The sequence below is a fragment of the Vidua macroura genome, chromosome 1 (genome assembly GCF_024509145.1).
Source record: "Vidua macroura isolate BioBank_ID:100142 chromosome 1, ASM2450914v1, whole genome shotgun sequence".
Taxonomy (NCBI): Eukaryota; Metazoa; Chordata; class Aves; order Passeriformes; family Viduidae; genus Vidua; species Vidua macroura.
The window spans coordinates 48285698-48304509 of record NC_071571.1 but is presented as its reverse complement, the minus strand read 5'-3'; the positions used below and the strand labels follow the sequence as shown (position 1 = coordinate 48304509).

Sequence of the window (18812 nt, the reverse complement as noted above, 5' to 3'; positions counted from 1 at the left end):
GTGGTAGAGTCACTGCTCCTGGAAGTGTTTAAGGAAACACTGGATGTAGCTTTCAGTGCCATGGTCTGGTTGATGTGGTGGTGTTAGATCATAGGTTGGATCTATGGTCTCAGAGATCTTTCCCAAACTAGTTGATTCTGTGATTGTACATTTCCCACATGGAAAAGAAACTGAAACACATTTTGCTATAAAATGTGGTTGTAAAATTCTGGAAGGTAGACTAAATGTAGAAATAACTAAATATAGAAATCCGTCTAAATGTAGAAATAACTTCCCTGAAAACTGATCCCACCAAAGTGGTGTAACTACCCAGTTACTTATGGTGGTGCCCTGAATTCCCTTTAGTCCAAGCAAATCATGCTGTCAATTACACCTGTAGCTTCTCTTGAGATTCTCTTTATCTATGTGTGATCCAAGGGAAGAAATGGCTTTGGAAGAGAAATCTGTGTGTGCAGCCAAATCCTGACTAAGCACTAGATTTTAGCCACATATAGTTATCTTCTGCTGCTCCATTTCCCATCTCCATCACTAGCTACTGTAAAATGGAAAAAGGAGGGAGGAAGAGGAATTGTTGTCCTAGTAAGTCACACTTCAGCACTTTGCATGCAAGACCCATTGCTGCAGGCACTGACAGTCAGTTTGTGCTAACAGAGATGTTTTCCAGCTCCTCTGTAATAGTACAAGGCCCTTGGAAGATAAAGGTTTTGGAACATGTGAGCAGCCTTACAAAATTCAACTGCTTTTTCAATGTATTTCAAAACACAGGAAAAAAAAAAAGGCTGCAACTGATGATTTTTCATTTCAAAACATGTAAGAACACAGGTGCAAATAACCTGAGCCTGTCAAAATGGAGATCTTGTTTGAAATCTGACTTTCATTATCTTCACCTTAGGAAGAGTTAGTTAAGATGCTATGTTTACTAATACTACTGAGACCAAGATCAGCCATTCATCTCTGCTTGTCCTCATTTGAAACAACACATTAAGCTTAATTTCTCCATGTTCCCTTGTCCTGTTTATTTCTGTCACCATCACCTCACACAGTCAAGTTTATGCCTATCCTCTCGGAAATGTTTTCCTTTTCAAGGACCTATAAGCACAAGTTCATCAATCTTGAAAATTATCTAGAAAAGTAGGTATCAATAAATCAGTGGCAGTTTGTTCAGAGCACAGAACGTTAGACGTGATTTAGCATGTTTAGTGTTTAGGGGATGGGAACTTTTTCTTTCCATAATAGCTGTTGTTTTATTTACCATGGCGTTCCAGCATCCTAATTAACATTTAGATGATCAAAAACCTGAGATGATATTTTAAGAAGTGTGGAGGAGGATATTTCCTTTCAGGGATAGACTTTTATAGCAAAGCTGCTGAATATGTGAAAAGCGCATTTTACAAAAAATTCTTACGGCCAAATTTTTAAAAGGCTTTATTTTAGCAGGGATATTTTTCATCTCTATAACCGTCTTACAGAAAAACCTGCCTATTACTGCCTCATTTTTTTCTCAGCATGTCATTTCTAAAGAAAACTATGTCACTAGGAAGTCAATTCTAATTTTATGCACTGTTTTGTAGCCTGCCTACATGCAAGGCAACTTTCCTTGCTATTTAAACATTGGATATTGTTATGGAGAAACTGGGGTAGGCACTCAAATGGACCCACACCTCTCAGTGACATATAATCTAAAATTTATTCATTTGAAAGGATAGATACCATGATTGGATATCAAGTCCTACTGTACCGAACATAAATATACAAGCTCCAGCTTCTCTCCACACCCTGTTTGGTTTAGAGTGGCACAAGAAAAACTCAGGACACTTCAGGCAATCAAGGCATCAGATCAAGACCTAGCAGCTTGCTCCTAGGTTTTCCTCCTCTCATGTGGTTAGACATCCCTGTACAATGTGCCTCATCCCAAGAAATTATAAATTTAACACACCCAAAGCTCTGTACGTTTTGAACTGGCAGATTTAACTGTAAAAAAATCCAACCCACAACTTAATAAAGAAAAAAATGTCATTACTAAAGAGTAACTGTGTCCATCAATTTGAATTTTCCATCAGGTAACAGGCAGCAATGAGATCCAGTGTTCAGCCCTCTAGGGTGGCTGGGGAAATCTGTGTTCAGGCTTTGATCTGTGGCTCACCTGATGAACAGCTGAGAATCTACACCTCTGTACTCTTCAAAATATCAGCTGAGGAAAGTGATGGGGCAGCATCAGTTAAAAAAATAATCAGAAAGGTGCCAGGCATTAAGACATTCCCAAGGTGGCAGGAGGTACTCGGGGAGGCTGGAGGCTTGAGGAAGCATGAGAAAAGGACTTCCCAGCTCATTCTTACAAGACAACCTAGTGGTTTGGATGAATTAGGCTCAAGGTTTTTAACTTTAAAGATATGGATGTCTCATGTAGAAAATGCTATTTGCTGATCGCCTCTCTATCTCTTGATTGAGATACAGCAGGAGAAGGAGAAGCGCTTGTCCAACAGCAGCCAGCCATGGGGGCAGGAAGCAGCTACAGAGGAATTTTTAAAAATAGTCTTCTCTTTCAGCATCAGAGCTTTTATGCAAAACCAATTAATTAAAAACTAAGAAGGAGGCATAAGAGTAGAGTGCACAAAGGCTTAGTGATAACTGCAGAGGCACCAGTCCCATTTTGGGGATTTCCTCTTTTTTTATGGTGACATCCTAAACCCTTCACTGCTGCAATGGCTGCATGGCCCAGCTTGCTTAAAATTCTCCATTTCCCATAAACTTTGGCATGGATGAGGCTTTCTGGTGACAACTGTAAATGCATTTAATGAGAAAGGGGCAAGACACTCATTATGGTTATCAGCCTTCCACAGCAGAAGTTGGAGCTCTATGGAAATTATGTAATTTGAAATATATATTTATTTTTGAAAGTTTTAAATCAAAACAATTTCTGACTGGTATGTTCCTCTTATCTGGAATAATAAAAAATAGTGGTTGGGTCATAGCTAGATTAGCTGGAGGTGACAGTCTCTCTGTGTCTCTTTCCTTTCCTCTTTCTCTCTTTTATAGACCCGAACATTTTTATCCTCTACTTTCTGTTTTTCCCCACTTTGGCATAAGTGCCTAATATAGTTATGTTTATACAGTCAGTATAACATCATGTTGTTACCAGCATCTGCAGTTTTCTTTGAAATTTCTCCAGGCTGTAGGGCTTGTTCTCCCTCTCCAGTTATTAATCTTATGTTGAGACTTGGAACAACAGGCAGAAAGCACCAGCCAGCAGTGCTGTGGCCATAGCTGTGCTGGCCAAGAGGATGATACAGGTTCCTTTTGTGTGTGTGTAACAATCAGATTCTCATTTGCATTCCTTAGGAAAAATTACTTTCCTGAAATGCACAGTAGTTACTTAACTGCTTTTGTAGGAAACATGGACAAAAAGAGTTGGAATTAAATTCTGCCCTGTTCCCTCTGTCTTTCTCTGCCTCCAAATATTTCCAATCACCTATATTGAGGTGTTCTCTTTCCATTTAGGCTTCTTCCAAAAAAGATTTAAATTTACAAAAGTGATGCAGTGTGTCCTTTTAGTGGTATTTAAGGTCATATTATCAGAACAGTTTAAGATTCAATTTTCCATGACTGTTCTGGAAAACCTAGCCACTGGTTTAGATATTCAAATGGGAGCTGACCCAGTCACAGAGTATTTCCAGTGAGGTGTTATTAAACATGACCTGCTTCTCAAAACAATGCATCCTTCTAGACCTAGGTGCCTGGATACATTAGCTGATATCTGAAGAAAATTGCTGGGCAGAACCTCATTTGTAAGTTTATTTAAGACCTACTCCGTATCCTGGCCTGAAATTTCCTCTTTTTTTTTTTTTTCCAGTGAAATACTGTTTCTTTGGTCAATTTTGCCTTTTTTATTGTTTGTAAAAGGAATACCAACCTGTACAGACTTGGAGATAGTTGATACATTAATGAATAGGACACAGAGGACATTTGTTCTAATGTTTGTGTGTTTTTTTCTCTGTATGAATTTCATAACTACATAGACACTACTTCATTCACCGAAGAGGATATGTTAAGTGTTCATGGACACTATAAGTCAGATAAACATGTCTAATAATTTCCATTCTAAACTCCCATTTAGAGTTTGCAATTTTTGTAACTTAAACACCAGCATCTGGGCCAAAATAATATAAGTGCAACCTCTGACAGTTTTACCCCTTATTCCCCTAAATGAGAGCCATCTCATACAAGTTTTGGCAAGAAACAAAGACAGTGAGCCCATAAGCAAACTCATGAGGCCATTAATCACTTTGTATTTGGAATAAGGCTAACATGGGACTCAAGAGATGATGCTTAAAGACCCACACTGACTGAGGAAAGTAAAAAATAAATGTTGAATAGAACTGCCCATTCATCAAACACTGTCTGCTCTGTTTGGTGAATGATGTAGTGTGCCTTGAATAAAAATACTGAAAATCACATCCCCAGGCAGCTACCAAAAAGCAACTGAGCAGAATTTTATTCTGTCCTGCTCAGTATTTACCAACCAGCTTAAGTAAGGGTTTTTGGAGAAGAAGGTAGGAGGGATGATTACCTTTCGAAGGTAAAGCAAGGCTATCAAAGCTGTTAGTTTACTCCCCTTTTGAATGAAAACCAGAGAAAAAAAGCAGTTAGGTAAGCTCCAAGTGGAGCTTAATTGTTAAGCCTTTAGTTCATCTATTTCTGATCCACCACTGACTGAAATTATTCCAGGTGGGCTAAGATATAGCAGTGACTACTGTATGTGAGTATCAGTAGCTTCCAGCTTTGTTTTAAGGTTGGTATAGGGGAATATCTGCTGGTGAGAATAAACTGTAGGTTGCAATCAAGCCATCAGCTATTAAGGGGGACAGGAATCAACCTAGACAGCAATGGTCAGGCTTACAGGTCATCAGTGTGTGTTCAGCAGATGTCCCTGAGGAGACTGTGTTAGTGTCTGAGGCTTCACTAATTGGAACACTGCAACTTCCAGACAGTGCTGTAACCAGCTCAAATGTGAACTCTCTCCTTACCCTTCCCCTGCCCTATGCTTCAATCCACAGAAAGATTAACCCAGTGGGAATAAGCATGCCACAGAGAGGCTTTCAACTTCAAATAAGGCCTGGTACTCTATGGCAACAAAGGAAAATTATCCTCAAATAATCTGCCCTATTGTGTTGTTGTAGCAATTGCTATTATTGTAACTATTTTTGTCATTGTCAATTTTTTTTTACTTCTATGAATCATTAATACCACTTATTTTCTATTATTTAATGTATGTTCAGACCAAATTCCTAACTTTCTTATTATTTCCAGGGAATTTATTGGAAAATAATGCTTCAACACATTGCTATATCCTATGCCACTACTTTAGTTATAATGACATAACTCTCTTACACTGGTGCATGACTGTAGAACTCTCTCTGTACTAACTCAGCTTTAAATAACATCCTTGCAAGATCTGTGTTCTGCCTGCTTTTTCACTATTTTAAACTACCAGATGTCTCCTAAAACTTACCCATTCAGGCATCTGCAAGGTCAATAAGTGTGCATAAATGGGAGGCCAGAAATTGATGCAATGAGTCAAACCCTGGTCTCATTTACACCTGTACTGAATGTAATCTCTTATCTGTATTGTGAGCTGTGATTGTGCCTCATTTCTGAGTCTCAGAAACTTTTGGGTCAGGTACATTGCCAGTATGTAGATATCTGATTCCTGGTGTGCACTAGTTTTGAAACAGCTTAGCCATAGTTCTCTGAGTGATTTAATGCAATGGGGAAGAGAAACTGAAGAAAGAATTATTCTGTGGGAAAAAAAGATATTTCTTTGTAGAAATGCCATTTTCAGAGCTTGAGATATGGTGGTTAAGCATAAAAACAGCATAAATTATTCTTCTCCAAGCTCCATAGTTATTCCTCAGTGGGAGGCAGGGAGACACGGGGAAATTTTTTCCAAGCTAGCCCTGCCATAAACCAAGTAGTTAGAACTGAAAATGGATTGAAGATTGGAGATCTTGGTAGTTACAGGGATTTCATTTTGATTTACAAAGACTTCTCATAGACTCAAGTGTGTGACAAAAATACTTTTCTTCTCTTTGAAGCCACTACTTAGCTACTCAGATATAAAAATATGGCACTCAGCAATGGAAATACAGTATTGTTCTTTTGTAATTGTCTTACTCATTTTCACATGACCACAGACTTCTGTTCTGAAAGAGCTGGGGTTTGATTTTTGAAAGCAACTCAGATGCTTCACATTCATTTTGCACATCATTTGGGTGCACATTTGTTTTGACAAATGTGTATCTTCTGTGATCACATGGTTATAACACGTAAGGACAACATCCACCTTGCAAAGTTAACATTAAAATGGCTAGAAGAGCATAACATAGCCAGCAGGAAGTACTGTGAGACTGTCTGCCTCTTCACAGCTAAATCTTAGGAGTAACTTGGTACAGACCAGCATGAGAGGAGAATTAGACCCAGTGTAAGCACTGATGTGTTGCATAGGCCAACTGTGATGTCATTTTCCTTTTCTCATTCTGCCCTATAAATATAATGAAAAACTGTGAGGGAACCACTCTTTTCTCAGTGCCAATTGTTGATCACCAGGAAGGGTGATTCAGCATTTCATCATCAGTAATAAAAGCACAGAGCCACAGAAGTCAATATTGGTTTGGGCATGTGTAATTGAAAAGAAACTATAACTGAAAAAATCCTCACAGCACACTAATCCAAGTGCAACCATGCAGGAAAAATAAACCAACAAATGGGCATGTGTTCTTCTAAGAAATCCTGTGTTTGTTAGGAAAAAAGACCCCAGAAAAAGGATAGAAAGAATGTCTACACACACTGAAAGGTGGCTAAAAGGGGCAACAAGTGGGGAGCAGGCACTCACCCCACTCCCTTGAAGTCCCTGGGGCACACCGTACATTTAACCCCATTCAGTCCCTATCACTCCAGCAGTCTCTATAGGAAGGTGGGGAGGATCTTGGTTCCCTGTCCTAAAGGAAGTACACAGGTGAAACACCTTAGCCCAGCTCACTGCAACAAACCATGGCTACCTCAGCCTGCCTTACCTGGCTTGCAAGTGGCCCCTTCAGACATCTCTTCCTCTGAAAGTGGAACACAAGGCTTGGGTATTGGCACCAACTTGATGAAACCTTCCCTGAAGTGCTTCTTTCTGAGGTAGCACTTCAGTGAATGAAACTGGCAGCATGTACATAACCAATGAGCTAAATGAGTACTTTCAGATGCAGGATCCTTCTGACTAATATTTATCATGTCTGACTAATGAGGGCTGGTTAAAATGTCAAGAGTTTTTAGGGTTTTTTATTACCTCGTTTCATACTCACTCTCACGGTAGATATAACGAACAGATCCGTTGTTTACTCGTTCAGTTTACACAGTCCTGTAGGGGATAAAAGAGTTGCTGCAGCATCACTGCTTCTGCATAGTTTAAGAAGTGTTGTGGTTGTATGAATTAAAGTGACTGTTCCTGCCTGGAAGCAAGCATACTTAGGTCTGTCACTGAAGGGTAGGTCCTCACTGAAGCTAATGCAGAACTAGGTTTGGCCTACTGGGAGAATTCTGCTTCTTTAAAGCAAAATTTCTGCTGTAGCTCCCCTACCTGTGACACATAACTTTTCCACTGACAAGGGAGGAGGGCATGGTCAAAACTCGTGGCACCCTCACTGCACCACTCAGGGACGTGCAAGGAGCCCTTCCTGTACCCTCTGAGCACTGGCCCAGGATGGTGAGAGCAGCAGTCCCTGGGAGCAATTGTCAGTATTGTTTTGAGCGTGTGTAATTGAAAAGAAACTATAACTGAAGAAATCCTCACAGCACACTAATCCAGTGTAACCACGCAGGAAAAAGAAACCACACAAACAGGGATGTGTTTGCCTGTGGGTGGATATGGCAAGAGAGCTGGGTTAACCCTCTCACACCTGCCTGGAGCTACCTCTCACCCACAAAACCTGGGCCTCTGCTGATGGCCCAGCTCCCCAGAGCTGCTTCAGAGCCTGGGTGCTCCTTCAGTGGCTCCCTCAGCCATGCACAGCAATGCCAAGACCTTTCAAAATAACAAAGGGGTTTTGCTTGGTGTTCATGGGGCAGAGACACTGTTGGTCAGATTATCATATAGCATAGCATAATCCAATATAAATCTACAGGCAGCAACAGCCTGGGAAAGAGCCTGGGGGACAAATGCCTAAAATGGAGAGGCTGTAAAGAAAATGGGTGCATGAATGTGGATTTTTAAAAGCAGGTAAGGCAAAGAATGCTGTCAATAGTTGCTCTACTGCAACTGACCCCATCAATTCTTTCAGGTCACTTGTTTAAATGGATGGAAACTATTGATTTTGTCTAATTCAATCTCTGCCGTGCATTTCACAGGGACAAACGCTAAGCACGGACTGCGCTGTAAGGCGTGCAAGATGAGCATCCACCACAAGTGTGCAGACAGTATCGGACAGCAGCGTTGCATGGGCAAGCTGGTAAGTGAGCAGTCCAGCACAGCTTGTGCTGGAGCCATTTCTTTGTGTGCCTGAACCCCAGGTGTGCATTTAGCTGCTGCACTAACAGAACCCACACCAGATCACTTTACTGAGGCAGGAAAAGTGAAGACAGGTGGTGCCCTGTTGTCAATTTGGGCAATTGCTGCTGCACAAGAATGCAAACAAAACCAAAGCACAAATGTGGTCTGCTTTGTGGATGTGAAAATACAGTTACAGAATACGAATTTAGCTAGCTAACAAAATTACCTTGATTTCAGCTCTGCTTGCTGTAGTGTAAACCTCTCAAAGAATGCTATAAATTAATCATAGTATTTCTGTAGGGTTTAACAAATGAAAAATCCTTCAAATTATGTTTTATTGTTTTCTCCACTGTTTGGGCTTGAATAAAAAAAAACATAATTCACCTTAAAAAGAAAACCAAGGGATATTTCACAGTAAGTCACTACAGAGTTTGAAGCAAACTCTCAGCAGGAGAGTCTGGGAGGAGCCTGCCTCTGTATGGACACAGCACATTAGGGCCTGGGTTGTCTTCTGAGTGGCAAAATCTCATGATTGGCAATGACAGTACACTGTGTCTGGGACAGATCTAACCTTGTTGACTGTTACAGGACTATGGTTCCTTCTGGTTACTTTTGGAAAAAGAAAAATACCAATTGGAATATGAAAAGTGCATATATAGATTCGTGTTTCAGATGTTCTCAGATTTGTTGCAACTTGAAGGCACTTGAGACAACTATAAACTAAAACCAAACAGTTCTACTGTGTTAAGTGATGGGAAAATGCAAGCACTGACTTCAAAAGTGCTACAAACCCCACCTTTCACTGGTCTTTTCTGTCCAAGAGTGTTCACTGAAAGCTGTTGTTGTTTATATCCCTAAGGCAGGTCTTCATGTATCTAAACCATAATCATTGTTCTAGTATGAGGTATTCTGGTATAGGAAATTGGTCTGTGAAGAGCTGAATGACAAGCCCTGGACAAGTCAAATATTATCCCATGTTAATTGATTCATGCATTTCTTGATTCCAGCCTCAGCTCTTGTGGTTGCTAGTTTACAAAAACAAAAAAAAGAGAGACCAAATTTACATCAAGAAGTTGCCAGCAAAGTCACAGGAGTTTTGTGAACTCATGCTGATGCTCTGTCTGAATCTAGCTTGGGGGCAAACAAAGGCTGAAGAATACGGAATTTATTCCTCTAAGACTCCAAGATTATCAGTCCCCTCTTTTTCAGTCTTTTTTGCAGCTCATTACCTAAAGAACTAGTTGCCTATCAGGTTTTGATGTACACTGAACAGAGGATATGGAAAATATGCACATCCCTTCAAATCTTCCTCACTTTTCACTGTGACTAGAAGTTCTCACAGCCTGCAGACATTAGAAATACAACACTACGCAAATTCACATTCTATAGGAAGATAGGGAGAGGGAAACTTCCCAGAACCTCTAATGATTCAGCACTTCTGCTCCAGTTAATTAGTGTTGCTTTTATGTAAGACAAAGGAAAAAGGAGAGCTGAAAATTAGCCTCTCCTTCCACATGAATATAGGAAATTGTTTTCTTTCTAGGCAAAAAATCAAATAAACATCTGTTCTCTAAACCTTACAGTGACTGAACAACAGGAGGCAAATTTCCAGCCTCACCACAATGTTCCACCATTAACCAAAGAGCTGAGGCTATTTCTACTTCATCAATCAAGGCAAGCAATGCACTTCACTTGTTTTTGCTTTTTCTCCCTCCAGCCAAAGGGATTTCGACGGTACTACAGCTCACCACTACTCATTCACGAACAGTTTGGCTGCATCAAAGAAGTGATGCCTATTGGTAGGTTTTGACTGCTTTTCCATTCAGTCTTCCCTTGGCAATGCTCTGCAACAGCAGCAGCAGATTCCAGCCATGGTCTTTACCCTCAGCAGCCGTCCAGCTCCTTTCGGTGACTGGAGGCCCTTCTGCTATCTCAGGAAAGGACCACTTCAAAGATACAAAGCTGGAAGAGGAGAGGGTGTGTTCATTGTGTGCTTCACTCAAAACCCTGTATGCATACCTCCTAGCAATTACCCTGCTTATAATAACAACTACTTGAGATCAAGGTAGGAACTTAGGAGTGAAGAAACACTGAAATATTGAGATGAGGGTCTGAGCTAGGAAAAAACAGATAAAAGACATGGAGATAGAAATAGCAGGGGGCATTCAAATCACTAGTCTGGCTTTTGAGGGATGCTGCTAGGTTCCTGTCCTTTTTCATCCATATTTTTTACTTTCCTCATATTTTTCCTTATTGATCATGTCTACACATTGTCTGAGTACTTGAAAGACCATTTTTTCCTCACTGTAATACCAAATTTCTGAAAAGAAACATTTTGAAATGGAGAAGTTAAGTTTATTCTGAAAAATATTTTTCCCCACCAGTACTCTAACCAGGCACACCTGGAAATGCAAAAAATCAAAGCTAAAACTAGGCAGCCAGTTTAAAACTACTTGTCTGATGACATTTGCATTGTTACTGTCAGCAGTTTAAAAAAACATTAATTATAAGGATTTCATCTAACTTTCTCTTTCTCAAAAATACCCATTATTTTTATCAGAAATAACAGAAACATTTTGAATAAATTCTGGCTAAAAAATGAGGTGTGCTTTTGCTCTAATCAAAATCTAAAATTTGTTGTATTTTCTCAGTACTTTGGCTAAAATTTCCCTCCTTCTACATAGTGCTACAAATGTACCATTTTCTACATGCCCACAGCTTTGTGTCAAAGGAAGTTGAGGTCGAAGAATGCAGTATGTAGAGGAGAATTTGAACTGAATTTGCTTGTTCCCAATGAAGGCATGCATTTCTCTTCCATGAGAGATTATTTTTGTGGCTAGCTATGAGGGAAAACTACTGTTGAGAGGAATCCAAGTCACTGGTAGGGACAAAAATGGATTAGAACCTCCTGGTACTTCATCTTCTTTACCACCACATAGGTATCACCAGTGATGATCAGGGAAGAAGAATGGCAGGTGAAGAGAGACAAGGCAATGGGTGAGAATGGAAGAGTCAAGATGAGAGGAGGATGATCTTTATGGGAGTAGAGAGGCAGCAGAAAATTGATAACAATTCCATTAAGTTCAACACTCCCTTTTTATCAGGATAATCTCTCAAATTGTTTCTAAACATACAGCTCGACCTCTTGGTAGAGGTATGTGTTGCTCCAAGTTAAGCAGGAACATGACCAGGAATATCCTCAAGGTATTGACTGATGCATGTTTTGATCCTTCTGTTGCAGCCTGTGGAAATAAGGTTGACCCTGTCTATGAAACTCTCCGCTTTGGGACTTCCTTAGCCCAGAAAACCAAAAAGGGAAGTTCTGGAAGTGGATCTGACTCTCCCAACAGAAACTCTGTAAGTATCTCACATCTTTCTTCCATTTTCTTTCTGGTGGAGCAACATAGTCGTTCACAAAACATGTATTTCAAAGTGTAAAAGAACGCTAAAATCTTACTCTCAGCTTCCATATTGAGACCAGAAAACTTGCTATTTTTTGCAAATTAAAGTTTTATGTATCTTTTAGTGGGCTCTTGAGAAAAATAGAAAAATACTAATTAAATTAGTAAACTGTTTTTATCAGAATGGAAAAGGAAATATTAATCTTTTTATTTTGCATATCCACATAGAAGTGTAGCAGAGATATTGAACTGTCAGGCTGGAGCAGATGCATAGTGCCTGTTGTTGATGGTGGCCATTTGCCCTTCATACAAGTGATAACGATGAGTTGGAGTCCTCAGAACATATATTTAAAAGTACATGATCTCAGTACAAGCCAGACAAAATTGAGACTGCTACTGCAACAAAGCAAGAGATGGGACTTCCATCCTTGCAGAATTGTGAGGGAGGCATTACAGACTGGGGCTTCTCTCCAAACCCCAAATACAGACAGGTGTGATTAGGTTGCTGAATCCAGACAGGGAGGTTTTAGCCTTAATGTTTGTCATTCACTCTCTCCAATCACAAAAGTCACTGTCTTAAGGACCATGGCAGAAGAGGTAGAGAACAAGGGAAGTGATAGTTCCCATGGCCATGCCTTTGCTATATCCATACCTTGTTCAACAGTAGCAATTGCCAATTTCTTCCTTACAGAAGAGGTTATTTATCCTAGTATTGGGATCCATGAGATCAGGAGCTCCTTCATGGTGTTGAAAGAACATTTCCTCCCTTCTCAGCCTTTCATAAGCAGGCACTTAAACCTATGTTTGAGGTTCTCTTCCCAAGAGATCCTCCCTATGCCACCCCTCTCCCCCTCAAGAAAAATAATAACAAAAAAAAAAAAAAAAAAAAAAAAAAAAAAAAAAAAAAATCACACCTGAATCCACTGGAGGCTAAAGCTGATTGCCATCTCTAAAAATCAAACCCACATTATCTGACAGCCTCTTCTGTGCACACCTCATAAGACAAATCACTAGGCACAGAGGCATGATGAGAGTTGGTCTCCAGGTCTCAAAGGAAATACTTATATGCTTAATATCAAGTCATGGTAATATCTGTATATGTTTGTTACATTTCTCTGGCATTTAAATGCATGCTCACTCACATGGCTGACCTGTAATCTCAGGTGGTATAGGTGGACTCTAAACAGGCATCAATTCATATCAGACAGGAAAGAAGACAAACTAATTTAAGCAAGAACTAAGTGAAGTCTGCAAGGAATTTATTAAGGGACATGTCCTCTATCCACCCCCATTTGTGCCTTAAAAGGAATTTGCTAATTCCTTTTTTTTTTTTTTAAGCCCAAAGTGACTCTACCTTCTGTCGCATTATTACATTTCTTTCTTTCAATTATTTAATTTCCTTTGAAACAAAATTTCTACAAATGTAATTATTGCTTTCTAAATCAATAAAGTTTATGTTGAATTATAAATGAAAACTCAAGCATAGAAATCACTAATGCTGTGTCAGCTTACTCTAGGGAACTGATCATAACTAGGTGGAGTGTGGGTGTAGAATTAGGAACGTAAGTTCATTACAGGAATTTCTCCAGGGTATTGAAGCTGAGAGAAAATGTAACATGTGTCAGCATACAGGAAATAGAGAACATTAGAGAATTGAATAAACAGACCTGAGAAACCATAAATTCTGCCAGCACAAGCTTGTGGATTGAAACAAGGATAAAAAAACAAGGTAGACACAATCGTAAATGAAATTATGGAGCTGAGGACCTTTAAAGCTGATGTGTGACCTGGGAGAAAGTACTGACCAGTGACTGCAACAGGGATGTGGCACAGAGCCCTTAGAAGCACATGTAGTTAGTAACTCAGAGGGACTATGACTTTTCCCCAGTGATCCTCACTTCTGGGCTGCTCTGCTCCTCTCCAAGCAGAAGCAGCAATGCAGCTGTGAGGCTGTGCTGAGTCCCAGCACTGTGAGATGGAATGTGCTTCAAGGTTCTGCCATGTCACCAAACTAGGGACACCAGGGATATGGGGACACCTGGGATACTACTTCACCTTGCAGATGGTGTCCAAGCTGTCCAAGGCCTCGCTCTGGGTCAGCACAGCAGAGCTGCTCCTGCTGAAGGTGATAAAAAGCAAAGGTGACTGGCTTAGGAGCTGTACCTTGCCCCTACATAAAGCTTCCATACTGTATGCAGTTCATGTAGACAACCTCTACTCTCTGCAGAGACAGCCACCTTCCTCTAAACTAGCCAAAGTATTTTTAACATGACTGAGCTATGTGGACTTACTCACTGATTTTTCCGCCCGGATTCTGCATTTCCTATAAAAGAAAGTGGCCATATGCTCCAGATTTACTACCTACTGCTTGCTTCAAAACTGTGTTTCTGCAACCCACATTTATACAAAAAGGCACTTGAGGTGATGTAAATGTGAATCTAGTTCTTGTTAGTTTTTTTGTGGATCAGGTCCTCTCAAAAGCAGCTTTGTACCTATATAATTTCTATTAGACCATTTGTCATGTAGTCATTCAGTGAAAAATCATTAAAGGTAAATGAGGTTGCCTCAGAAGGTTTTGGATGAGGTAAACACTGAAGAGACAGTCACTACACATCCCATATGCACTAGAACTTAATAAAATAATATTAATTGCTAATCAGCAATAATGAAGCTAGTCTGTGAAAACTGAGGAACATGTTGTAGCAATGAGCTGAAAAATAGCCGGGACTTAGTCTTTCAACAAAGCCAGTCTTTCTCTTCTCCACCCAGCAGCCAGAATCCATAGATATGCTCTACACTGGATTTGTGTAAATTTTGATATTGCAGTGCCTTCTCATCCTTGGGTGACCTATTTGGGCAAGATGCAAGACAAACATGACCTGCTGCAGAAGTCTAAAAACAAGGAGCAACAGAGCAGCAAAGTAAAGTATATATTCTTAAAATAGCAAGGGAAACAAGATAGCCACAAGACACCTGTGGCACAAATCTACTTTCAACACCATTTTTCATTGTTTTCCTTCATGGAGAAATAGCTAGGAAAGTACTAGATAGGAGAAATAAAATTGTGAAAGCACTTTCTAAAAAAAGCTTTGCTGTCAACACTAGTAAAAGGGAAAAAAACCAACATGTAAAATCTATAAAGCAAGTCAGATTCTGTTCCCTAAACAAAAACAGAAATGTTCCTGTGATGCAGGCACAGGACTGCAAAGCAATAGAGCAAGCTGTGTGTACAGTACAATAGTAAAGTGTCATACAATAACATTAAATCCTTCTTGTGACTTAAAATTTGTGAGCTAGAAAAAAATAAATGTTAGAAACAATGTAATTATATTTATTCAGATTAGAGAAAGCACCTGACTTCAGTTCAGTCTTTGGGTTTTTTTTTTTTTGGTTATCAAAGGTGTAGTGAGTGCAACAACTGAAGTTTTGTTAAGGTCAGACTTGCACAGAGTTGTTTGGAGCAGCTCCTCATTCCTGTTGGGCTATACAAGGAGAAGCTGACTACCCAGCCAAGGAATCTGGTGCCGTATGCAGAGTATACTTCTGAGGCTTGAGATTATGTCATCCCATGTTTTCCTATACTCTGGAACACTGGGTCCCTAATCATGACTGACATTAATATGGTACAAAAAAGAAATTATAGTAATTCTAAAAGCAACACTTAGGTTTCAATTTCTCTAACCATACTGGCCAGATGACTGTTTAAAAAGAAAGTGAGGGCAAATATTTAAAGACTGACTTCATCGCACTCTAGCTCTTTCTTTTACAGCATTTTAACAGAATGAAAATGACCCTTACATTACAGTTATTTTACTGAATAATGTATTCAGGACTGATACATTAAAATTCAGTAGTTTCAACTAATGTTCAGTCTCCCTGGATGATAGCTATTTAGTATACCTGCAGAATCTGCAAATTCCCTCATGCCCTTTCTGTTTTGCTCAGAGAAACACATTGCTCAACATAATCCTTTGTTCCTTAACTTTCGCTTTATTTTATACTGCAGAAATCTTTTGTGCTCCAGACTCCAAACTTGGTCTGGAATTTTTTTTTCTGAGCTTCCACTGCTCCCTGTGCTGTAGGTATTCATTGCGCATCATCAGATCCAATGTTTCCTTCCATCTTGCTAGGCTGACTCTGCTCTGCTCTGACTCCCCTCAAGTACTGCTTTTCCCAAAGGTCCTTGCTGTGGTTTTATTTCACTTAGTCAATCCCTTTTTCTGGCTTATCCTGTCTCATTTGCTGTTTCTGTCCCTGCAGACAGCTGACTTGGTAGAAGTTCCGGAGGAAGGCAATAGTTCTGCAGGCACCCTTGACATAAGCAGAAAACGCAGCAACAGCGGTGAGTGCTCCCAAGCCAGGACAGCCCCCTCAGGTGAAAAGGCCCATGTACAGCCTGTTTCAGAGGGGGGGTATGGTATGTCCGTGTTTTAGCAGTGTTCTGGTTTCCAAAGCAGGAGGTGAATTGGCGCAAGACTTTGGAGAATGCTTTTTACCATTCAGATGAAATTGAAGCCACCACTTTCCTTAATGTGGTGTGTCCAAAAATGCAAGTGGACAAGATTCAGGTCCATTCCCTATCTCCTATCTTTACATAAAAACATACTTTCTTTTCCATATGTTTGATTTTTCCACTTGATTTTGTATATCATAACCTCTTTGGGACAGAAAACAAATCATAAAAGATTTTTGTGTCTGTAAAATACACAATACACTGAATTTTGGTTATAATTGCATCTTCTCAGTGCAACTGTAGTATGTGCCCACTAATATTAATAGCCCAATTCCTTTGTTTGATTTGCAGTACAAAATAAATGTTTTTTACAGCATTGGTTTGACGAGATTTGAAAACCATCATAGCATCGAGTTTAGTAATGAAATCTCAGCCACCAAGACTTGGTGTTTGTGATCCTGTTCTTGAACTCAGTCATAGCAGTGGAAGTCAAAAAGAATTATTGCTTAGCACAACCTCAGGCCCAAACCATCAGGGCAATTTCTGTAGCAGCACCTGAAATCTGCTTTGCTGAATCTCACAAGATATACAAAAACAAATCACACTGAGCATAACTTTTTTCCTTCATGGTACCCCCAGTGCTCCTTACATACTGCTACCAATTCACGTGGGTGAAAGGCCAGCTTCAGCTGTCAGTTTCTATATTATGCCACCTCCTTATTCTTTTCCTCCCCTCTTGGTCCTATCACCTCTCCTCACTGTGTTCAGTCATTTCCTTCCTCTCATTTTCTGAACATCTCTTCCATATTATCTGATTTCTCCTGAAAATTTTGTTAAGTTTTCTGTCCTGCAAGTGCAAGATGACCTAATCTGGTTAAAGATAGAGAATTCAGTCTGCACCACATTGTTTAATCCTGCCCACCTGAGATTGAATCAACCCTGTTTTAATGTTCAAATTAACTTTTTATTTTTTTATATTTCTTTGCAAGTCAGTAGTTTCAGTTCTGAAACCCAAAATTTTTTTTCTTGGTCTGAGATCTGTATTCACTGAATGTACAGAAAAGCATTCAGAGAACTTACTTAAAGAGATTAGTTTAAAAACTCAGCATGTGTCAAACCTCCAAATAACTTCCGCAGCACATTAACAATTCCTTTGATCAGCACTGGCTTTTTTACAATCCATCCTTTAGGGGCTCAGGGTATAAATTATGCATCAGTCACTCCAAAAATTTCTTCTTGGAAGATTTTTAATAAACTGCCTGCACTGTTTGCACAAGCTATGGAAATGGTAAAATCTTTTTCAGAATGTAAAAATCCCTGGGTTTTTCCTTCTTTTTTTTTTTTTTTTTTTTTTCTGTCTGCTGCTACTAGGGCAAACAAGTATGAAAACAGATGGATTTCTGTTGTGTGGAGATATGAACAACATACCTCTATTGCTTTCAGATTCAAGTGCCCCCTGTTCTCCTATTAACATCCAGAGACCACGAACTAAACATAAATTAAAAATATAAGTACATTCAAAATGTTTTTACAAAGTGACTCATGACTCCTTTTTCCTCAGTTGTTCACTGCCTCTTTATCAGGAAGTTCCACATTAATGCCTGGATGACTCAGGTCCATTCTGGTTGAGTTTGTGTTGTTGTTCTTTTTTTTTTTTTTTTTCTATTAAAATACTGTTCTACAAATAAGTATTTAGGAAAATGTACATTTGATGCTCTTTGGTAAAGGGAAACAGCAGAAAAGACAGCTTCCAGAAGGGTAAAAGGACCCAGCACATGCATGGCCATGTAATTTTCCCTGTAGAACTCCTACGACAACAACTTCAAGGGGAAATTCTTTCATTCAGACCCTGGCATAAATCCCATGAAGCAAAGCTTCCCAGTTTGCGTCTGTGAGATGGCATACCTAATTTCCAGCCCTTCAGCCTCCTCTAAGCCAGTTATACTTTTTCACTGCTGTGACCTACTGTCTGTCCCAATAGCCAAAATGTACTTTAGGTGACATCTATGAGCCTGTTATCAACAGTGATTTGAGCACTTTCCCCTTGAATCAAATATGGGATGTCCTCCCTGCAAACCCAGTTTTGGTGAGCACTTCTCAGCCAACACAGGGACACAGTTTAGCCACCTCCCCATGTGCTGGGTCAGCTCCACAGTTCACAAGGCTGTACATTAGTAACTTGCTTTATTTTCTGTCACCAAACAGGAATTACTCCAGATTTGATGCTGAAATACTTTTATTCATCTGGTGAATGACTTTTTGCAAGTCCAAAAGGCTCCTGGTTACCCAATTCAGTACTCACCAGAACACCTTCAATTTGCCTCTTAACTCCTGCTCCTCTGAACATGAAAAGCAAAACACAGTGATTTGAGTCGGACTTTAATGTTGCCAAACTCTAATAGCAGCACTTTAAACCCCTTCATACAGA

At 39.7% G+C, this 18812-nt stretch overlaps 1 protein-coding gene across 2 annotated transcripts in view; it reads left to right on the top strand.

Annotated features, from left to right (window-relative positions):
- The window catches only part of STAC (SH3 and cysteine rich domain), a 68718-nt gene that overhangs the window by 35067 nt on the left and 14839 nt on the right, over positions 1–18812 (top strand). The window contains exons 3-6 of one of the 2 annotated variants that reach the window (XM_053988358.1): positions 8389–8489; positions 10248–10329; positions 11772–11887; positions 16192–16273. In XM_053988358.1, coding sequence (XP_053844333.1) covers positions 8389–8489; positions 10248–10329; positions 11772–11887; positions 16192–16273 — 381 coding nt within the window. The remainder of the gene's footprint in view (positions 1–8388; positions 8490–10247; positions 10330–11771; positions 11888–16191; positions 16274–18812) is intronic. The other variant, XM_053988369.1, reaches the window with a different exon arrangement.